General features: G+C 42.4%; 1 protein-coding gene and 1 long non-coding RNA gene across 3 annotated transcripts in view; one reads left to right on the top strand and one right to left on the bottom strand.

Moving 5' to 3' along the window:
* Nucleotides 1-24,331, top strand: part of slc6a9 (solute carrier family 6 member 9) — a 295,904-nt gene that overhangs the window by 11,093 nt on the left and 260,480 nt on the right. For both annotated transcript variants that reach the window (XM_070886777.1, XM_070886779.1), the window contains one exon: nt 8,895-9,079. In XM_070886777.1, the coding sequence (XP_070742878.1) occupies nt 9,050-9,079 (30 nt within the window). In that variant the 5' untranslated portion in view covers nt 8,895-9,049. The remainder of the gene's footprint in view (nt 1-8,894; nt 9,080-24,331) is intronic.
* LOC139268522 (uncharacterized) overlaps nt 1-24,331 on the bottom strand; it is a 295,271-nt gene that overhangs the window by 206,387 nt on the left and 64,553 nt on the right. The window lies entirely within an intron of this gene.

Genomic DNA, 24,331 nt, shown 5'->3' with positions numbered 1-24,331 from the left:
TCCTCATCACAACCCTACCCTTGTGCCTTCCTCATTTCAGACTCCCAAGAAATTCAGCCTACCCAGCCAATGGTTGACCAAGAAGAGGGAGAGTGAAGAAGAAACACCGTCATTCCATTTCACACCACCAGCTCCTCAAGGTCATCCCGCAGTCTCCCCCACTGAAAGGCAGCAGCCTTCCGCCAGCCATGCTGCAACCACTGGGGTAGCAGTGAATACAACCCCAATTGGGGTAGCACAGCATAACAGCACTAGGATAGGCAAAGGCGCACACAAGTCAGTCACTAAGGGAATTAACATGGGTGATTAGTTCATTTTTTGATGTAATATTGGATGAATATATGGATAAAGTTGGTTTGGAAAGTTTGCTTTGTGGTGGCTTTTATTTGAGCATTGTGGCCAAGAGGACGTTGTGATGGTCAGTAACAAAGGGAAGGTAAGGTGTGGGACAAATATTGAAAGGGGCATTGGGGTTGTGTTCACTGGTACTGATTTGATCCCGAATATCCCTGCCAGAAAGGGGCTGTCTCGGTTGCCGCTTTCCTTCTGTTTTTTTCCCTTCTGCTTCCTCTCCTTCTGCCTCCTCCTCCCTCTGAGCAACTTGTCCCTTTTGCTGACTCTGCTCCATTTCCATGTGATGTTGCAGCTAGAGCCTCCAGGAATGGAAGCAAGTGTTGTTCTCAGAAGCTTTCCTTTCAGAGCCAATGCCTTGCAAAGGTCCAGCATCACTTCCTGCACACTTTAACAACTTTTGAAATGTATTTTTCCAAGCCAATACTCCCAATAAAATGTAAGAAAAAACAGACCAAATGCAAAAATCTAAACTTGCATGAAGATGTGTGTATCCCTTTTGGGAAGCGCTGGCAGTGTCCGTTGTACTACTGCACACACCTTCTTCTGTGCGTAGTTCGGAGAGCGCATTATTAAGAGCAGTGACGTCGAAAATCACAGATTGTGCGTCAATTCAGGGGTTGCACGCCGATTTGACGTCACAATCGGCATCATTTATATATTGGCGGCGAGCGCAGGCAATGGCAACGCTGCCGCATTCTGCACTGGATGCGGGCAGAAGTGAGGTGGCTGCCATTTTTTCAGCGAAACCAGCCTTAAAGGCTGGCGCTAAAGCTCCCAATTTTGCGGCCAATTCGTTTCATCTGTTCTAAAGTCCTTCACTGCAGTTTCTCAGTTTAAACTTCTCTCAGTCTTTCAGCAGACCAATTAAATAGTCAACACAAGTTTGCAGATCTTAAACAAAAGACCACAGAAAATATTGAAATACATGGCAGATCAGTCAACATTTGTAAAGATAAAAGAGCAATAAATGTTTCAGACCATTCATCAGAACTATAAACTAAAACATATGCAAGCAGTTTGTAAGGTTGGGACAATTTGAAGAGGAAAAAAAAGATGGGAAAGCAACAACATACACCATTCATTGGGGTTAATGGATTGAATGACCTGCAAACTGCTTAAGAGAAAACTATTGGATGAAAATATGATCTCAGCGATGCAAAGCGAGACATTAAAAGGACAAAAGAACATGCAAATAGTTAAAAGGGTAAAAGATGTGAGAGGCCCATACAAACAAAAAATGTTAGAAATCGGGGGAACCGGAGAAAGAGAAAAAAATATTTGTAGTGTAGGTTGTCTGAAATAAAATCACAAAATGTTGGTAATTTTAACCTTGGACAGTAAGCTGGTGGAGCGAATGCACGTTGTTATAGAATCTGCCCAAATTTCAAATGGAGGTCAATCCACTCCATCAGTTTTCTGCCCAAGCGGTGAAAGTGAGGATCAGCTTCCGTTGGGGTCAAAGATGCTTGGCCTCAGTGGTGGTTCCGTAAAGCAGGTTGGTGAGCAGGAGGCCTGACGGAGATGGGAAATCTGGGAAATCTCAGCCTCTGCTGATCTCCACCAGCTGCAAGATCATTCAGGGGCCTGAGATGAGCCCTGACATCTGTGGAGTGGGGCTCTGTGGAGGGAATACATTTGTCAGGATTTATTCGACCTCTCTACCTCCAATTCACCTGAACAACAGGATTAACCTGCAATACAGGCATGCGCAAAAGTGCAGTTGGGGCCTGGACCCTCATTAAGATTTGTGGCTCTATCAGTAATATTAGCCTAATAAAGTGGCTGATTCGGCCTAAAAATTTTTTTTTGAGTCTTACCAATGGCACTGGTAACGACATTAGTTAATTTTCCCTTCCTCTGCTGCAAGGCCTTAGAAATACCATGCCGTAATGGTTGACCGCATTTACATTATGTGACCCAGCTCTGACTCTGGATACTGTGGGGGGGCGGGTCAGGAGTCGAGGTCACCAGTGCCGCTCATTCACACTTCTACTGGTGGAACTGGGCTAAGGATTTTCAGTCCTAGTGAATCTGTCGGTCCAGAAAATTGAAAGAATCAGGCTAACAGCACTGTGCTCTGATGAAGGGTCCACACCCACAGTGTCACACAACCCCCTTAGTTCTCTGGATAGCATAAGACCCAGCCCACATCACCACCTGGCATAAAGGAAATGAAGGTTCTAGATAAGGTTTGAAGTCACTAAAATGAATGGGGCTGAAAATCTTGGAGATCTGCTCCACTGAGAAGTGGGACTTCGAGGACTAAATAATGAGAAGTCATTGAATAAACATGGCTTGTATTCCTTTGAGTATATTTAGAATGTAACGATTCGATAGGTTCTGTATATCTACCCTATTTCCTCTGGTGAGGGAATCAAGAACCAGCGACTATAATCTTACATTTAGAGCTAGGTCATTCAAGAGTGAAATCAAAGCACTTTTTCCACACAGAGGGTATTAGAAATCGCTCCCCAAAAGGCTTTGGATGCTAGGACAATTGGAGTGTTCAAGAATGAGATGGGTAGATTTTTGTTAGGTAAGGATATCAAGGGATACGGAGCAAAGGTGTGAAAATGGCGTTCAGGTGTACAGATAGTCTTGATGTAATTGAATGGCGGAGCAGGCCCGAAGGGCTAAATGGACTATTCCTGCTCCTATGTTCTGGCTAACACTATGCCCTTGTGTTGACTTCATTCTAAATCTCGGGAGAGGGCTGTGTACATAGTCAGGGAGGGCAGCTCCAGCAGGTTTTGGGGCAGTGGAGCGTAGGGGAGGGGGGCGGGGGGGAGGAGGGGGCGCCTGGAACCCAAGGACAGGCTGAAGAAAAATAACCACAATTTTTGCATTTCAAAAGTATTCAATTCCTCTACTCTTGGAGAAATTCTCATGGTAGCTCAGAAACATCTCCATACCTGCCTGCAAAAGTGGGTACAGGTGTAGGGGATAACCAGAAGGTGCATCCACAGTTCTGCCCCAGATTGGGCTTTCTGTCAGAGGCCAACTAGGGCAGAAACCCTGTAGATATAGGTTCTTCCCCCTCCCCCACGCGGGACAATCCACTTGATTTATGTCCTTTCCTGCCTGAGGAGTTTCTAGCCCAATGTTCAACCACATGCTGCAGCGTCAATGTAAAAAGAAAATTTGAGTGTGGTATAAAACAGGCTGTCAGTTCGCTCCGGGCCCATTTTGCATTAATGGTGAAGACCAATTGCACCCCTGATGTCTTTACAAGAAACAGGATGGGAAGCAGCATACTGCAGGTAATTGTGGGAGCCAGTATGTTTGAAAACATTTCTGCCGAAATGCCCATCATCAGTGATGGAGAGACGGAAGTTCAAGAGGCAAGGGTAAAATCAGAAATGGAGTACGTAAGGATAATAATGGGACGGATAGAAATTGGAATCATAGTTAATGGAACTCTCCAAACCAGACCAAGAGCAAGAAGCAGTCATCAATTTAATGGAGGAAGATGTGAGGAAGTGGAACAAAGAGTTCCAAATATCCTATAAAAAGTCATCTATAGCTGGAACTCAGGCAGTCTCCCATAGCAAGGAAGTGAGTGCAGTTAAAAGAATATTAGAACCATAGAATATAGCTCATTGTGTCTGCTGGCTCGTTGATAGAACAAGCCAAAACTAATCCAATTACCGTACTGTCTTCTGAAAGTGCTGTATTTTCCTCAACTTCAGAATTTTATCCAATTTTCTCTTAAAAGATGCATTGGTCTTTGCCTCTGCAGCAACACATTAAATACTCCAACAATTTGGAAAAAAATTCTTTAACCCTCTTTCCTTACACTCTTAAGTGACAATTTTAAATTGATATCTCTTCATCACTGACTAATCAGTCAGAGGAAATAATTTTTTTCCCATATTGACCCTTAACAAAACCATGCATAAATTCACAAAGCTCTATTAAAACTCCTCTTAGCCTTCTCTACTTCTTAAGTCGATAACGATTCATTACTGCCTTCCCTATTCACCCTATCAAAACTTTGCATAATTTTTAAAAGCAATATCAAATCTTCTCTCAGCTATTTTTGCTTCAGTGGAAATAGCTCCAGAATCTCCAGTCTCTCCTCATTAAGTTTCGCATTCCTGGCATCATCCCAGTGAAGCTACTGCTCTATGGCTTTAGTGTCCTTTCAATAGTGGAGTACACAAAACTAGACATGGTACTCTAACTATAACCTAATTATTGCCTTGTACAACCTTATTACTACTTCTTTATTCTTGTACTCTGTGGTTCTAGTTATAAAGTCCAAAATGCTATTGGTATTTTTATAGCTTTATCTCCCTCCATTCACACTTTCAGGGAATGGAATATTTGAACCCCTAGGTTTCTATGTTCATCACACCTTCAGTGTTTTTGCATTGAATGTATACTCTCATACCTGCTTCTAAAACGGTACTTTCACGGGAGAAAGAAAGAAAGAAAGCAAGCAAGCAAGCTGCAGGTGGATCCAGTGTAATGGAAGAAAGACTTGCTGTTTTGGCATAATGTCAGATAGTCCAGTGAGAACTGAAATGCTAGAAGGTTAAGGAAAAGACACAGGACAGTAAAATATAAGAAATGAAGTCTTTTGGGGAATAGCAGAGGAAGATGTCAGTAAGGTCACCAAAGAGTGGTGCTGGATAACGCATAAAAGGCCCAGAGTAAAGATGGAAAAATGACCAGAAATCCAAATCCTAGAAACCGAGGGCAGGCTTAACTTCAGATGGAATCAAAGAGGCAAGAAAAAAGTAGCATAAAAATGATTATTGACAGTATTAGTACGTGCATGCTTAATGTGTTCGTATGACATTCCTCTGTCCGCCCTTTTAATGCGAGCACTTATTTAAAGTGGGCTAATGCTGTCGCTAAAATAATGGACAGAGGATTGTCATAGGAGCATGTTCAGCATTCATCTGTTACTATCACCGGCAGTCATTTCGAAAGAAAAAAAGAAAGACTTGCATTTATATAGTGCCTTTCACAACCTTAGGACATCCCAAAGTGCTTTACAGCCAATGAAGTACTTTTTGAAGTTTAGTCACTGTAGGAAGCGCGGCTGTCATTTTGTGCACAGCAAGCTCCCACAAACAGCAATATGACTGATCAGAGAGTCTATTTTAGTGATGTTGATTGAGGGATAAATATTGGCCAAGACACCGGGGATAACTCCCCTGCTCTTCTCGAAATAGTGTCATGCGATCTTTTACACCCACCTTAGACAGCAGATGGAGCCTCAGTTTTAACATCTCATCCGAAAGAGGGCATCTCTGACAGTGCAGTACTCCCTCAGTACTGCATTGGAGTATCAGCCTAGATTTTTTTTTTGTGCTCCAGTCTCATACATAACCTACTGACTCAGAGGCAAGAGTGCTACCAACTGAGTCAAGGCTGACACTAGGTTATAATCTGGAACTGGAGAAAGTGAGAAAGACTGGTGTACAAAAGTATAGTTCTGATTGAAGCCATCGGAATATGTAAGTCGTGGTAAAAAACAAAAGTGAAGTGAACAGGAAAATACACAAGAAATAAGTGTGGATGAACTGAAAACTAGAAGCAGAACATAATAGTAAATAAAACAGCTGAGAGGAAGAAATTGAAATCCAAAGTAAATAACCAGAAGTAAAGAAAAGAAGATTGACAGAAGCTAAAGGAAGACAGGACACTAAATGAATGAAGGGCTCTCATGGAAGAAATTCGAAAAGGAGCTAGCTTTTGAGCAGATCATTAGGGTGAATCTGAGAAGGAGGAATGAAAAGGAACGCAGAGAGCTGATAGCCAATTTAATTACAATTTAAAGGCTGACTTGTACAATGGGAATTGTTGAATAAAGTGTATCTAACAAAGGATAAGAGTCAGGTAGAGAAAGGGGAGAACAGTAAACACTACAGCTGAATTGGTTGAAGTCGAAAGGACATTTAATATTTCATTGCTTTAGCAAATGAACAAATAAATCTTTTGTTAAATAAGGAATTGTTGATTGTTTACAAATCTTGTAATGTATGCACCTGTGAGTATGCTCACAGCTGTTGCTTCCATGTTTATGTGGAGTGTGTTAGGTTGTAGTCCCTGTTCCAATATTTGAAGAGGCTGCTCCTCAAATTTTGGTTGCAATTCAGCCCCACGCTCCTGATCTTTGGGCATCTGTGCAGAGGGAAGTGGACAGGTTGGAAGGCCTCCTTGTAGGACTGCTCCTGGGCATAGCCAAGGTGACAATTGACCGGTCCTGACAGCGGGCGGTCAAGGGGGTCGTTCGGCCCGATTGCCTGCCTCTCTTCCGTGGTTACGTTCGAGCCAGGGTGTGTGTCCCTGGAGATGGAGCACACGGTGTCTTCCACGAGAGGTGGGTGCCGGAGGGACTGGAGTACATCATCACCCCTGGCAACCAAATTTAAATTTGATTTAAGGTTTCATTAAAGTTTAACATGTTAATTTGTGGGTTCTAGTGCTCTTGCCAAAAGGGGGAATTTGATTTATGTTTCAATTAAATTAGTTGTAGAGCTGTTGCATTGTGAGTGGCTTAGCCAGTTATGTGATGTTCACAAGACTCAATAAAACCCCAGCCAGTTAGGTCTAGTCATCCACAATGAGGTATGCAGTTGTGAGCCTCGTGAATGAACTGGTAATGTGTAATATGATTGTTAAACCTTTGTTAATAAACCAACTTGTTCTTAACAGCAATGTATTGCTATGAATTCTTAAACAAGTAACCCATGAAGCAAATACATTATACCTCTCCTTGGAAGTCTCACTCACACACGCTAACTCTCTCTCACAGCTAACTATAATTCTTATCTTTCACTCTCTCCGATTACTTAACAAGTGTTGAACATATGCTGCAGATGATGCAATGGTTCAGGGCTGTATCCTTGCCCTTCAATCAGAATGCTGCTCAAATAAGTTATGTTTCCTCAGACTCAACTTAAACATTTAAAAAATAGAATATTCTCCATCTTCAATGTAGTTACAACTATTAATATTCACGGCTTCCTTGAAACTATTATTACTTGATGGTTGCATGGCCTGTTTCTGAGCTGTAACATTCTATGATTCGCCATTTCTGTCAATAAAAATAATTTTCTTTAGCTTTGCAGTTCACAAATATCATTAGATTATTTGAAATAATATGTACAGGGCATGCTACTTCCCTATAACTTGCAATGAAAAACATTCAATTAATTACTGTTGTTCAGTCATGCATTACAAAAGCACTTTGGTTTAAATGATAAGATTCAATTGCTGGGGCCTGCTGTCCATTTTAAATAACTTTCTCTATGTCATGGGATTAAATTAAGAAGAAATAATTGAAGAGGTTTTTATTATAAAGAATTATGCAGGTAGGAGCATCACTCCTGTAAATGAGCACTTCCAACGCTATTGAGTGACAGAGCAGGAACTGAATCGAGAACCTTCCTAGGCTGTATGGTTCAGTGTCAAGAGGTGCCACTGAGCCAACGGTGAGCAAAGAAACTCAGCAATCAGTCATAAACAGGACAGAGATTATTAAAATTACTGAACACTTGAAGTTGTTTTCATTTATTTTTATATAACCACGTTAAAACTTTTAACAGAAAATGGGGCAGATTTTACAAAGTAATGCTCAATAATGGGTGGAAACTGTACAAGCCAAGCTAAACCCGGTCTTTGAATTCTTGATGTCCACTCCCATCGTACACAGCCCTACATCACAATTATACCCCAGTTATTTCAACTTTATGTGATGGATTCCATCAAAACATTGTATTAATTAGTGTTAACAGTAATCTGCTTCTGAATTGGAGAAATGTTTCCTTGCTTTTATTGTTGGCTGTTTGTACTGTGAAAAATGCTAAAACATTAAGGAACTTGTAGAATCTAATGCGATTTTTCCATACTAAAACTCGTAAATAATGTGATAAAGCAAAATTTGGTCCTCACGGAGACATACAGCAAACAGGTGTGCCGCGGATTTTAAATGCGCAAAGTATTGAGGGAGCAAGACTGAAGCTCACTTATTGACCAAATTTGCAAACTCACATGGGGCTTCAGAATCCTTCAAATGAAAACAAATCGAAATATTCATTGCTGCTGACTCTTTCGTTGTCAACATGACATTCGTTATCTACCACTCTACCGCAGTGAGCTTGCAACTCACCAAGTTTCTTGCGAACATTTATATTACTTGATACTGAGTCATACATGAGTCACATAGCAGCAGAGAGGAGAAAATGTATCAGTGTGAAAATCCTTTGTGCATTGTATCTCAGTAGAAAGGATTCAAATGTGTTTGGAAATGTAGTTCCGATTTTGATCGTTACCATTGAAAGGAGGTGGCAGAGAAGATAAAAGAGACGGGGAGATTGCAAGATAGCGCATTATAGTGAGAAAAAAAGAACTATATGCAAATGTATAAATTAAAAATGCACCTAAACTTTACTGGGGAGTATTACTCAGATATTGCAGGTTGAAGAAAAAATTGCAATAAAATCAGCTTTAGTCTGGAGTCTGACTGCAAGAGGTGCTATAGAACTGGACTGAAATAAAACCCACTGTGTCACATGTCATTTCAGAGTGCTCCAGGTTCCTGGATTAGTAACACGGTGAAGAGAATTTCATTACAGCCACAGCAAGAGAGAGGCAGAGGGCAGCAGTGACTGGACAGAATTGAGTTGGATAGAAGTCTTGAAGAGTGTGCTGTGAAAGCTCTGAACAATTCATTCAGACCATGGCTGACAAAAGCTCTGAAGCCATGCTGGTAAGACCTGGAAAATATATATTTTTTTAATAAAAAATAAAATGATTTAAGTTCCAAAGCTATGTTGGTAAAACCTGGAATTATCTGTTTTTTAAAAGCCAATTTGATTTTGCCTGTTTGGCAGTCTTGTTTTCTTGTGAAAAGGATCTGCTACAAGTTCGGATCTACTGTAGGTGTCTTCTTCGGTCCAGTGGTGTCAGACACTCCTGGTCTGAGCATCTTACTTTTATGGGAGATTGAATCACACTACTTTATATTGACTTGCATGATAGTATAACCCAGGGATGTAACATTACCATCGCCTTGTGATCTGGACTGGTCAGTCATGTTTTTCTCACAAATGCTTCAATCTCTCTGAAGAGCAAACAATTGGTATGATAGATTCATATCAGGTCCCATCAGCTGCTGTATTTCATAGTCTGGTGAACATACAGAATGACAGTTGTGATCGAACTCCCTTATTTCAAGCAGTACAACGTATCATTGTGTAAAGATACAACATTTTTAAAATGCCGTACTTCCCCACTTCAATGACTTAACCAAGTTCCTCCAGTAATTTAGACCAGCTGAGCCTGAGCAAAGCTTTTGCAGCTCTCTATTTAAAAACCTGACTACTATCATGTGGGTCTTTGATCACCTCATTTATGACCCACAGGGTTAGGGCATTGTTTCTGACCCATCTCCTTGTCTGGGGGTTGGCTGGAAGAATTGCTAATCAAATCTGCTACTGCGCCTCTCTCTTTGAAACTAGCTTCATGCAAAGCTCAACAGAAGGGGACATCCCAACCCTTTATAGTGTGAACATTTTCTGGGAGCCTGTAGGATAACACAATGACTCATGAACTGTTCTCAATTGTCCCAGGTAAAAATTAGTGTCTGGCTTTAATACATATTCTCCAAATGACTGCAGCCTTTATTTTTAAACTTGTGCAAGTATATTTTGTTTTAAAATTAACAGTTAATTGCATCCCTTTTCAAATTGTTTCAGTGGGAAACTCTTTATATAGGATATTCTTGCCATTGAGCAGATGGATTATTCAACTTTGATACATCTGTTGGCTGAGCGAATCTTCATTAATTATTGGTTCTGAGGACAAGGGCAACTCCCACAGCATGATAGTTATGTCTCTCTAACATTGATTGTTTTAAACTGAGAAAGTATCACTTCAAATTGCAGCTTGTCCTTTAATCAGTTCTTAGACCCATTTTCCAACATAAAACAAGTAGACCATTAGTTGCAACCACAATCAAATTAATCTCCTTTGTCATCACCAAGGCTATTGGTTTATTGTGTTTTTATAGAAAAAAAGGCAGAATCAAGGAACTCAATCCCTGAAACACCAAAAAATCCCAGATTTCTACTTATTCAGAATCATACTTAGTTAGTCACATAACCTGCTGTAAACAGGCAGAACCGTGGAATTTAATCCCCTAAACATCAAAAGTCCCAGAATCCCATGTAATATAAAATGGATCTGATTAAACCAGTGGCCCTGATCATTTCCAAATATAAGAAAAAGCTCCTTTGACCACAATAGCTTTAATGCTGAGTAATAGGATTTACATGCCAACCTAGAACATTAGCAAAATTGTCCAACTGTTTCAAAGAACATGGCATGTTAAATAATTCCAGACCTTTTTATTAACAGATTCAAAAAGCTAGAAGCATTTAAATGTCTGACAGTTAACTACATTTATTATTGTTTCAAATCATTCATCTTAAGAATACATGCAGAGCTATGTCTAGAAACTTCACTGTAAAGAACTTCCCGGGAATCATGAGCGATGCTTATCCAGGCATGCTCACGATACCTCACTTTGACGGTAGCTAAAGTTCCCCTAAGTGAAGCATTGTATCTCTTTCTATTGCATTTTAAAAACACGCGAACTCTTTGGGGTGTTTTATTACCCTTCGATTGTCACATATATATTGGCCCAGAATTTGCGGCAAAGTGAAGGAAGTCACCGCTGATCTCGCAAAAAGCTGCCCACAAAGATCTTGCGATCTGTGTCGAAAACTTTAGGTTTCTCGATCTTAATTTGAGTGTAGCACTGTCAAAAGGGGATCCATAGCTTTCAGCAGCAGTGATGTCATCAAGCTGTCTAAGCAGCCAATCACATTGAAGAATTCTCAGTCAGCAAACCAGGAAATAAAAAGCAGCTTTTATCATTCACGTTTTAAATTTTTTAATAGAGAGCAAAATAATGATTGTGTTTAAAGTAGAAACTGAAATAGCATAAAGAAACATTAAAAAAATTAATTGTTTTTGTTATTTTAAAAACCTAGTAATTTTTATTATAATAGAGAAATTGGACATTCCACAAATATAAAACTCTTTTTCCAGGGCCAGACTGGTTGTTCAGCAGTTAATACGGCATTAAAACCCCAGTTACAACTCTTTCAACAATGCTTAACTTGTAACGGGGTGTTTAACAGCAATATTAGAACCAAAAATAAGTTTTCGGCAGTTCAAGTAATTTCACTGATTGCTGACTATGGGTGCTCCACAATGCAGCCTATGGAGAAGCAGGGAATGACTGACTGCAACTTCAGTATTTTCACATTTATCTGTGCATACGCTAAATCCTGAAGTTACGGTCAGTTTCAGAGGGGTAATAACATCGAACACTGGCAGTTTTGCCATCATTACCATCGCAAAATCCATGCCAATGATGTACATACAATGAAAGGGGATATCGTTCCGAATATCCTTATCAATATATTTGTCAATACGAGTTGAACCTACCTTATCCGGGACTCCCTTATCCGTGAGCACCACTCCTCGGTAGGCACCATTCACGGCCATCGGATGGCGCATGCGCAGAACTCCGAGATGGACAATGTGAAAAAATTAACAATAAACAAGGAAGTTATCAGCTTAAATACGCTTAAAGGGAACTATTCAAAAACATCTTAAAAATAAAAAGCACAAGCAGGTTTTCTTTAGAGTTAATTGAATAAGTAGAAAGTAGGCAGGTAATTACAGAGCTTGCAATTAGAGTATATATTATGGTATTTGGTTGGGTGTATCACTTATCAAATAAAGCTGAATCTCATGCAAAATGTCATGTGTACTAAAACTAAGGATCAATTATAGTTCTATCTTTCCCTATGAAAGTCTTTGTTCTGCCATGAGAAGGTTGTTGCGCAACAAATTGAACAAGGGAATGACTGGCATTCAAAGATCTGTGTGCCGCATTGCCTGCCAGCCCCAGCCAGCCAGACCCAACACCGACATCCCCGACCCCATGGTCCACTGCACCCAACACCCACCAACAGAGAACCTATATATAAATTTCAAATAACTTCAGAATTGCAAGGACGAAACTAGGAGCTGCAGAGCTAGGGGCTGGCAGGCAGCACAGCACAGAGATCACGGGTGGAGCGGCGGTGGATCGCGGAGTCGGGGACATCAGTATCGGGGCTGGGGGCTGGCTGTATAGGTTCCCTTAATAACTAGTGGAGCAAAGCTTCTGTGAGATCCAAAAATGTTTATTTTCCCTTATTTATCAAGTATTTACAGTAAATAAACTGCATATTCAGTTGAGACAGATGCAGCTACCTGAATACTTTTGTGAGGACAAAATATTTAAAATGCCACGTTATTAAATGGTTGGGCCCACCTTCAGTCAGACAACAAATCAAAGATACAGTACAGGTATTTCTCTCTTTATTGAAGGTTTTATGGTGGGTTTGAAATCAAAGTAAAATGGTTGGGGGGTGGCTGGCAGCTCTAAAAATGGTTGTATAGCGTTGCTCCCTTTAGAACACTGACCTCCCCATGTCCGGCAAAATCCCTTATCCGACATAGGCCCGGTCCTGAAGGCCCGGGTAAGGGAGGTTAAACCTGTATCCTGTTCCGTTGTCATCTCAGCAATGTTTGCTTCCTATCTTTGCTCTACCTGAACTATAGCTTTTGTCCGGGGGCGTAATTGTGATTTAAAAAAAAACAATTTTGATTTACTCATGTCGTCGTTTAACCATAATTGCTACATTAACTAATCTGTTTTTTAAAAATAAAAACAACATTGTAAAAACATATCTATATTCTTACATGGCACAGTCCCCAAAATGCTCAAAAGTCAAAAATAGCTGTGAGTATAAGTCTATGATGTGCAAACCAGTAATTATACATTTTTTAATTCCTTCTGATGATGTGGCTGTTGCTGGCAAGGTCAGCATTTATTGCTTATTCTTATCCTGAGAAGCTGCTTGTGGCTTTCTTCTTGAACTGCTGCAGTTGCAACAATTTTTTTCGATACAACTGAGTGGCTTGCTAGGCACATCAAAGGGCAGTTAACAGTCAACCATGTTGGTGTAGGACTGGAGTCATATAGAGATCAGGCTGGGAAGGGATGGCATGTTTCCTTCCCTAAAAGACATTAGTGAAACAGTTACGTTTTTACAACAATCATAGAAACATAGAAAATAGGTGCAGGAGTAGGCCATTCGGCCCTTCTAGCCTGCACCGCCATTCAATGAGTTCATGGCTGAACATTCAACTTCAGTACCCCATTCCTGCTTTCTCACCATACCCCTTGATCCCCCTAGCAGTAAGGACTTCATCTAACTCCTTTTTGAATATATTTAGTGAATTGGCCTCAACAACTTTCTGTGGTAGAGAATTCCACATGTTCACCACTCTCTGGGTGAAGAAGTTCCTCCGCATCTCGGTCCTAAATGGCTTACCCCTTATCCTTAGACTGTGACCCCTGGTTCTGGACTTCCCCAACATTGGGAACATTCTTCCTGCATCTAACCTGTCTAACCCCGTCAGAATTTTATATGTTTCTATGAGGTCCCCTCTCATTCTTCTGAACTCCAGTGAATACAAGCCCAGTTGATCCAGTCTTTCTTGATAGGTCAGTCCCGCCATCCCGGGAATCAGTCTGGTGAACCTTCGCTGCACTCCCTCAATAGCAAGAATGTCCTTCCTCAGGTTAGGAGACCAAAACTGTACACAATACTCCAGGTGTGGCCTCACCAATGCCCTGTACAACTGTAGCAACACCTCCCTGCCCCTGTACTCAAATCCCCTTGCTATGAAGGCCAACATGCCATTTGCTTTCTTAACCGCCTGCTGCACCTGCATGCCAACCTTCAATGACTGATGTACCATGACACCCAGGTCTCTTTGCACCTCCCCTTTTCCTAATCTGTCACCATTCAGATAATAGTCTGTCTCTCTGTTTTTACCACCAAAGTGGATAACCTCACATTTATCCACATTATACTTCATCTGCCATGCATTTGCCCACTCACCTAACCTATCCAAGTCGCTCTGCAGCCTCACAGCATCCTCCTCGCAGCTCACACTGCCACCCAACTTAGTGTCATCCGCAAATTTGGAGATACTACATTTAATCCCCTCATCTAAATCATTAATGTACAGTGTAAACAGCTGGGGCCCCAGCACAGAACCTTGCGGTACCCCACTAGTCACTGCCTGCCATTCTGAAAAGTACCCATTTACTCCTACTCTTTGCTTCCTGTCTGACAACCAGTTCTCAATCCATGTCAGTACACTACCCCCAATCCCATGTGCTCTAACTTTGCACATCAATCTCTTGTGTGGGACCTTGTCGAACGCCTTCTGAAAGTCCAAATATACCACATCAACTGGTTCTCCCTTATCCACTCTACTGGAAACATCCTCAAAAAATTCCAGAAGATTTGTCAAGCATGATTTCCCTTTCACAAATCCATGCTGACTTGGACCTATCATGTCACCTCTTTCCAAATGCACTGCTATGACATCCTTAATAATTGATTCCATCATTTTACCCACTACCGATGTCAGGCTGACCGGTCTATAATTCCCTGTTTTCTCTCTCCCTCCTTTTTTAAAAAGTGGGGTTACATTGGCTACCCTCCACTCCATAGGAATCCAACAGCTTTATGGTCAATTATATTGATACCAGAAACTGCAGTGGGGCAGACGCGGGCAGGGAAGTGGAGCTGAGCCCATGATCAGATCAACCATGATCTTATTGAATGGCGGAGCAGGTTCTAGGGGCCAAATGGCCTACTCCTGCTCCTAAGTCTTTTGTTCTTATGTAAGCTTGAAGCTTAAGCTGTGGGTGTGCCCAAAATTCCTTGTCTTGTATTAGAAAAAAAAGTGTAAGTGCCTGAAAGGATACAAGCATTGCTGGCACAATGAAGACGAGTCTCTGACAGTTGGGAATTATTTTCTTTATATTTTAAAACTGCGTTGTCCCTGCGGCAGATAATGTTAGTGAGAGACAGAAATTGAAATTTATTTCATAGGTAATTTTCTTACAAAAGAGCAAGCAAGGGCTTTGAACATGGTTTCATTGACCACTGCATCATTCTAGCCAGGGCTGCAGGCAACAAATTGAGAATTATGCACACGCCTCTCATGCGAATTAGTGCATTTGGAGGGGGAGGTCAGTCGGCAATGATTTCACGGAAAAATATTAAATCTTTAAAAATGGTGAATTCTGGTTCATTGTGAACATTGTTACCCTTTACAATTGATCGATGAGCTAATCTTAAAACAAGGGAAAAGCAAATTGACAGTTGTGCTTTCAAGAGACACTCTCTTCCCCAGAGCTTACTTCAAACTGACAAGCAGAAGTTCTTCTCGCACCAATACCCCCCACTCCCCCCAACACCACCCCCACAAAGGTAACCACACTAACTCCACACCCACTTCACTGAGGCTTAGACACTTCCAGCCCCAACCTCTCAGTTACTGTTGGCATTCTTCTCCCTCTCTCTCCTTCATTTCAACTGGTGCTCCTCCACTCCCCCCAGTTTAAACTTCCTCCAGTTCATGCTGATATTCTACTTTCCCCACCCTTCAGTTAATGCTAGCTAACACGGTCTTCCCTTCCCTCCTCCAAAGTGCCACCTACAACTTTTCTCCCTCAATGTACTGCGCCTTTCTTCCATGACCTGTCAAAGCTCCCAGCTTCTCCCCCTCCCCTATGATAGGTTTATTTTGCACAAAAAGCAGAACTAAGCAGATCAGCTGTCGGTAAAAGTCAATCTAATCTCATTGCTCGTAACATCAAAATAACAAATTACGCAAATAGCCTGTGATACATGCCTAGCTTGACTTTTGCAAGTCTGTATTGGCTGAGCTGACTAGTTCTAACCTTGAAAAGAAAAATCTCACCCCTTGCGACTGTTTATTTGCCAAATTCTTGTAGACTGTGCACGCCCTTTCTTAGCTGGACAAGTCTTGACCTCTGACCTTGCCTGAGCTCTCCATGTCCAGAGATTGGATAGTTGAGTCGCCAGTGAAACCTTGGATCGGTAACCTCCCCCAGCCAAGACACTTACATAGCCTATTCAGTTGAGCCGAGCCCCTGCTTGGCTGAGTGAAAAGGCAGCTATTCTGACGTATGTGATGACATTTTCAACTTCCATTGTAGAACACACCTGATTTTTATCCTCTTGATTTCAGTGGGACAAAAATCAGGCAGGTTCTTCAAAAGGTGGGCAATCTGTTCTATTCTCTAGGTGGCTATGTTTAAAATGATTTCCATTGTGAGAAGGTTTACTGAAGATTATTTAAAAGAACCTCTTTTGTCTCAAGCTGGTGTGGTAAACGTGAACACCATTTGCGTAGCTGGTTCATCTGCATCTAATCCCTTCCATGCTGAATTTGAGTCCAAAGTTCCTAAAGCTGCTTGCTGTGGATTTAACTTGTGTTGAGCTGAATTTAACAATATCAATACCTTAAAATAACGTACGAGATTTCTGCAAGCTAAAACAATCAAGATTCCTGAATTGTGACCGCAAAGCCTGAAGCCTGTTCTAAATTACTGCCTGATCTGGGGCAGTAAACAGAGGACATTGCTTTCTTAAAGGCTACCTGGAGCTCCGCTGGGCAGGCCACATTGTTCGCATGCCAGACACGAGACTCCCACAGCAAGCGCTCCACTCGGAACTCCTTCACGGCAAACGAGCCAAAGATGGGCAGAGGAAACATTACAAGGACACCCTCACAGCCGCCCTAATAAAGTGCAACATCCCTACCTGGGAATCCCTGGCCAAAGACCGCCCTAAGTGAAAGAAGTGCATCCGGGAGGGCACTGAGCACCTCAAGTCTCGTCACCGAGAGCACGCAGAAATCAAGCGCAGGCAGCGAAAAGAGCGTGTGGCAAACCAATCCCACCCACCATTTCCCTCAAAGACTCTCTGTCCCACCTGTGACAGGGACTGTGGTTCTCGTATTGGACTGTTCAGCCACCTAAGGACTCATATTTAGAGTGGAAGCAAGTCTTCCTCAATTTCGAGGGACTGCCGATGAAAGGCAACCTACTCACACCTGTCCCAAAGATAAACTACACTTGCAATCCCATCCTATAAAAAATAGTCCGTTCCCCTAAAGGTTAGTTAGAAGCCTATTCTACCTCATTTAAATGAGGCATAGCTATTCCTCTCCATTTCTGCCTCAAATCCACCTGCATCAGTGACGGTAAGAGATGCTGCAAGGTAGTCCCTAATTAGGTACCACAATGAGATAGCCATTTTGAGTACTGCAGCTGAAGGTTGGTTTTTCTTTGCCTGCATAGCGATCTTTTTTTAGTAATTTGGGGGTTGAGCCAGGACTTTTGTGGTTACTTTTACTCAGCTCTGCTCAAAGTACAGTACTACTTTGCACTCCAGATGTGGATTTCTCAACAGGAATAACTATTTTAATGCAATGAGGAGGATGAGGATGAAGATATGGAAGAGGCTAGGTTGGAAGATCTTAAGAGTCAGGCATCACTGAAGATATCGCTTAATTTCACGTAAACACTCATTCAACAGGGTCTACAGACCAAGGAGGTAATACTTCGGCATCCCCACAGTGTGAGGATGGGACACAAGGAGGCGAGGAAGTCGAACAGGAGAATCAGCAGCAAACTGCCGAGTAAGGGCATCACAGGCTCTAGCCCACAACTTTCAATGAATAAACATAAGAACATAAGAACATGGAATAGGAGTAGGCCATCTAGCCCCTCGAGCCTGCTCCGTCATTCAACAAGATCATGGCTGATCTGGCCGTGGATTCAGCTCCACTTACCCGCCCGCTCCCTGTAACCCTTAATTCCCTTATTGGTTAAAAATTGGCTCCCCCGTATTTTGAGGCTGTGCCCCCTAGTTCTAGTCTCCCCGACCAGTGGAAACAACCTCTCTGACTCGATCTTGTCTATCCCTTTCATTATTTTAAATGTTTCTATAAGATCACCCCTCATCCTTAAGATTTGATTTGATAAGGGGCTGAGGATTTTCAGTGATGGTAGTCCTCCCTGGGTATCATTTTGTGTCGTTAGCTGTGTGTTCTTTCTTTCCTTGGAGCACTGAACTCTTTCTGCATTGTGTGATAGATCGTGGTACGGTGAAGGTTATACTGACAACCTCTGCCACCTCCCTCCAGTCTGCACAATTCTCCTGTGGAGCCACCTGCCTTCAATGCACATTAAGCAATCCCTCCTGGCCCTCACTCTGTGAGGAATATCCACAAGGATGCATTGAAAAATCTGGGGGCCCTTCCAGCTGCTGGTACTCTCAAGACTGTTGTTTTCTTCTGGCATCTTGCTGGGAAGGGATGTTGCCCTTTAACTGACTGCAGCCTTTTATTTCACTCCCTTCCAGCGTAAGTATGCTGATGAGGGGCAATTTTCTGGCTCCTAATCCTCTCTGCGCATGGTTATTGAGGGTGCTGAGAGGAAATTGTGGTGGATTAGTGGTGATTTTACATTGTTAGGATTACCCTGTCACAAACCCGCCTACAGAAGGAGAACCCAAGCCAAGCTGCCGCTTACCTAAGTAAAATTTCCCTTCCACATCAAATATAAATTGACACATGTTTTGAACCTTGAACTTTGTTAGATTGACTCTGTTTGCAACCTCCAGAAGCATATTGTGTCATTATATTTATATTTGGTATTCGATGACCATTCTGATTCTATAGAATGATTTATTTTGGCCCAGTAGAGCAACTAATACCAGTTTGTATCAAATTAGCTGTGGATCAATTTTATTTTAACTGCTCGTTACTGATCCGATACTGAATTTTCTGTAGACCCAAGATTGGAATTTTGATCCATAAATATATATAATAGAACGGAAATAGGCCAGTCGGCCCAACCAGTCCTTAGTGGCGTTTTAACCTCCACGTGAGAAAATAGTCAAATTTACCCACCCTGTTCCCTTATCCCTTCAATCCCTTTTCCTTCTCCATCTGTCCCATATAATGCTGAATATTGACATTGTTTCTGCCTCAACCACTGAACCCTGGAAGTGAGTTCCACAGCCTCGCATCTCTCTGTGAACAAGTTTCTCCTACCCTCTGCTCTAAATCTCTTGTATTCAATTGTGCGATATTGGTGGGAAAGGGATGGATAGGTCCTTGAGTCAAGACCTAAATAACATCTTTAAAAACCCCCCACAAAGCTGTCATTAGTAATTACAAAGTTCAGATGCCATTGCGATCTGCATGATGGACATTTAATGGTATTATTAGGTCATGTCAGTGAGTCTTTGATCCCACTGTTGAGATGTAAGTTTTTTTGAGTGGTGTAGGCGATGTTCAGTTAAACTTTACTGTTCACAATGAAACAGGACAAAATATCTATGGAACATTTTCTGTAGAGGCCATTAATCTTTTGGATAAGATGGTTAGCAACACTGTAGCAGCCATACGGGATAGTTTTGGGAACAAATGGTTACTTTGGATTAGAGTTTGAAACAAGAATTTCTCCCGATGATCATTACTAAGCAGTAGTCTATATTATAGCCAGAAATGGCCATTAGGGATATCAGCGGACAAATGTTTAATACATATAACAAACCCAGTTGCAGCAGCTCTCCATTGCTTCTGGGATTTTCTGGCCTGCTTTATGGGGGGCGGAACCCTTGATTCCAAGATAAATGTCATCAGGGAAAGGGATGGAGGGGTGGTGCTGGAGCAGGATTTTCCTGTATCAGGAGTTCTGCTTTCCCAGTTCAGTTGGGACCAAGTGCACCCAACGAGTTGAAGTGTACCGATCTGCAGATAGGTGTAAATGAGCTACATTGGGGGTTCAGACCAGGAAAGTGGCCTTGCTCCCTGAAGAATGGAACACTTTTTTCCACTACAATTTCTTGATCAGCCACTTCATGCAGGAGGCCAAAAGGGATATGACTGGTCTGAGTGGGCGCCTAGGAACACCTCCCCTCTCCCATTGACAATTAGGTGCCAGATCTTCCGGATGCATAAGGTAAGTGGGCACTGAAGATGCACTTGCAGTGCCACAAGTGCCCGTCGGCCCCATGTAAATTCTTTGAGGTGCCTTCCAGCGATTGATTCACCCCCTCATGGCAGACTTCCAATGATGACACAGACTACCACATTGGAGGCACCAATTTTAATTTCCCCAAAATACGACAATATTTTCTTAATAAAGACAGTGGGGTAATGGGGATGTTTTCTTTCCTTGGGCTGATCTTGCTAAGAGGTTTCTTTCCATTGTGTTTAGTGTCTGGTTATGTAAAAGGAAATGGATTTTTATCAGTACTTGCTTATTAAAGTTTTACAGCATTCTGCACCTGGCTTAGTGCTTGAGGAGACAGCATCCCCAGGCTAGATGGGCTTTATTTAATAAGATTTCTACCTCTTGTTCATCAGCCACTGGCAGGTTTTTAAAACTAATAAAGATCAAACAAACTGCCCTGTTAAGATAGAGCATTTCATCTCTTTGGCATTTTTAATAGTCTATTTGTTGAAAATCACAACAATAAAACATAAATGATTTTCAAGAATACAAAATTTTGCTAGTTCATTCTGATCTCATTAATTCCAAACCTTACTTTAATGAAATCTGTTTGTAGCTAACCCTATTTTGAATTCCCTGATTATTGTAACTTCATTAGTGTGAGATTGGAATGCAGCCAATTTTTTTGTTACAGGGACAATTTTACAGAGGCGTGTTATTTGTGTGGATCTTCGCCTGCCAGCCAGGCTTATTGGGAAATTGGCCTCTGTATGTATAACCTATAAACTATTTTATTGCTTGGTATTTACAAAAAAGTTCAGTTCCAAATCTGAAGTGTATGGGGCCTAAAATCTGTGGGTTGCGATCCTGGCTGTTTAATTGGGGCCACACACACTGCGTGCGCCCTCCACTACCTGACATTTGAGCGTCAGTGGGAGGATTCCACATTATCATAGGACAAGCGGATGCAAGCACTATTTAGGGCTGCCTGACCCTGGCGACACTGGCTCCCCCAACTCCAGGCACCTTCAATGGCGCAGCCCACGTCCACCCTTGTGGAGGCCAATATGCCTCCCCTCACTCAGTGAACCATCCTACATAGATAGAATGGATCTCAACTGAACATGAGGAGCCGGAACCCCAGGCTTTGCCCTCTTGACAGATATTTCTCTCCTTACATGGCAAACTGGAGACTCTCATGTGGCAGAGACGAGGCGCAAACAAACCTCCTCCATTTTTCAGGTGGTTCTATTGGTCTGCTGCCCAAATTACCAGCAGAACCCCCAAATAACCTTGTGCCCATGCAATTATTCTACAGCATTGTAGCAACATTGACTACTGCCAGATTACTGATCATCCTGACTACTTACCGAGGGCCAGACTGCTGGTTTAAGCACTGGTCTTTCAGCACAGCAAGAAGATAACTAGAGTGGGGCCTATTAGAGACCATAAAGGAAATCTGTGTGTGGAAGCAGAAGACGTGGGTAGGATTCTTAATGTAAACTTTGCATCTGTTTTCACAAAAGAGAAGGGCGATGCTGACTTTGCAATGAGGGAGGAGAAGTGTGAAATATTAGACGATAAATATAGTGAGAGGAAGTATCAAGGGGGCGTCAACATCCAGGGGACATAGATTTAAAGTAACTGGGGAGAGGTTTAGAGGAGATATGAGGGGAACTTTATTTATCCAGAGGGTGGTGGGGGTCTGGAACTCACTGCCTGAAAGGGTGGTAGAGGCAGAACGCCTCACCACATTTAAAAGATACTTAGATGTGCATTTAAAGTGCCGTAACCTACAGGACTATGGACCAAGAGCTGAAAAGTGGGTTTAGGCTGGATAACTCTTGGTCGGCCGGCGCGCACACGATGGGCCAAAATGGCCTCCTTCCGTGCTGTAAATTTCTATGATTCTATGTACAATTCTTTTAATAACCATAAGTAGCTTACAGCCAAGGCAATGTCCACAGGAGACGCCATTGGCATTGCACCTGTATATAATGTTCATCAAAATTGATTCCAGAAAACTGCTGGCAAAACAGCTTCTCTTTTGTACCTATTCCTTGCACAATGACTGTGTCTGACTCACCATTTAATAACGTGGCATTTTAAATATTTTGTCCTCACAAAAGTATTCAGGTAGCTGTATCTGTCTCCACTGATATGCAGTTTATTTACTGTAAATACTTGATAAATAAGGGAAAATAAACATTTTTGGATCTTACAGAAGCTGTGTTCCACTAGTTATTAAGGGAACCTATACAGCCAGCCTCCAGCCCCAGCCAGCCCCGATACTGATGTCCCCGACCTCACGATCCACCGCCGCTCCACCCGTGATCTCTGTGCTGTGCTGCCTGCCAGCCCCCAGCTCTGCAGCTCCTAGTTTCGTCCTTGCAATTCTGAAGTTATCTGACATTTGTATACATAGGTTCTCTGTTGGGGGATGGTGGGGGAGGTGGGCTGGGGGCTGGCAGGCGGTGCGGTGGAGAGATTGTTGGGGGGGGGGGGGGCGGTGGATCACAGGGTCAGGGATATTGGGGCTGGGTGGCAATACGGCACAGAGATCATTGGGGGGGGCGGTGGATCGCGGGGTCGGGGATGTCGGTGTTGGGTCTGGCTGGCTGGGGCTGGCAGGCAATGTGGCACACAGATCTTTGAATGCCAGTCATTCCCTTGTTCAATTTGTTGCGCCACAACCTTCTCATCTCCCAGGCAGAACAAAGACTTTCATAGGGAAAGATAGAACTATAATTGATCCTTAGTTTTAGTACACATGACATTTTGCATGAGATTCAGCTTTACTTGATAAGTGATACACCCAACCATATACCATAATATGTACTCTAATTGCAAGCTCTGTAATTACCTGCCTACTTCCTGTTTCTACTCATTCAATTAACGCCAAACAAAACCTGCTTGTGCTCTTTATCTTTAAGATGTTTTTGAATAGCTCCTTTTAAGCTTATTCAAGCTGATAACTTCCTTGTTTATTGTTAATTTTTTCATTGTCCATGTCGGAGTTCTGCGCATGTGCCACCCAGTGGCCGCGAATGGTGCCGGACGAGGGGTGGTGCTGGATAAGGAAGTACCCGGATAAGGGAGGTTCAACCTGTATATTGGAATAGTCCATCTTGGGGAGGAAAGGCGAGAATAGATGACCTAGCCTGATATCTCACTACAAGCTGCCATTTGGGGAGCGATGGGAATGTTGCATCTCAGCATAAGTAAGTGTGTGGTGTTTGTAGTGCATTAAGGAACGAATGGGTTAAAAATAACGGATAAAAAATAGAAACTGAATGTTGGACATATGAAATACAGCATTTGCGGAACAAATTGATCAGTATTTGAGGGAGAAAAGTTTTGGGTATGACCCTTCCTCAGAAATGTATTTAGTGGGTAAAATAGAGAATGGTGAAAATACATGGTGAGTTAGCCATTATTTGAAAGAGGTATTTGTTTCAGGTAGAGTCTGTAAGGTGTATGAAGTTGAATAGATGGTCAGTGATGGGATTGATATAAAAACACCATGGCCCATGTTTGCTTGGGGTTGCATGGATTGAACCCACTAGCAAACAACACAGATCTGGTTGCACTGGACTCCGGCCATTTCCAGGATTTTACGCTCAGCCTTGTAATAGTCGGAATCTCTCTGTCCTCGACAAGGCCAATTACATCAGAGGATAGCCTGCTGGGTGAGGATTTTCTACACTGGGACTTCCCGCTTCATAGCTCAATCAGAATCCGGCATAAGACTCAAAGATTGTTAACTGAATGAGATGAGCCTACCGCTGGCCACCCAATAGTGTGCCGGGGATTTCCTGGGCCAAGTGAGGCGGCAAGTTACCGCCGATGCACCCATAGTAATGCAGGCACCCACCAGCCCAATGCAATTTTAGTGGCCCCCACCGCGTCCCACCTCTGACCCCCCAGCTGACCCCGCAAACTGTCGGGAGCACAACCTGTGAATTTTCAGGGCCGTATGCTTTGAGGCACAAGCTGACATTTTTGGAATAAAGCTTATGATATGCTGTAAACAGTCTC

This window comes from Pristiophorus japonicus, chromosome 8, assembly GCF_044704955.1.
Source record: "Pristiophorus japonicus isolate sPriJap1 chromosome 8, sPriJap1.hap1, whole genome shotgun sequence".
In the NCBI taxonomy this organism is placed as follows: Eukaryota; Metazoa; Chordata; class Chondrichthyes; family Pristiophoridae; genus Pristiophorus; species Pristiophorus japonicus.
The sequence above is the reverse complement of the archived record's forward strand: the minus strand, read 5'-3'. Positions and strand labels throughout refer to the sequence as shown.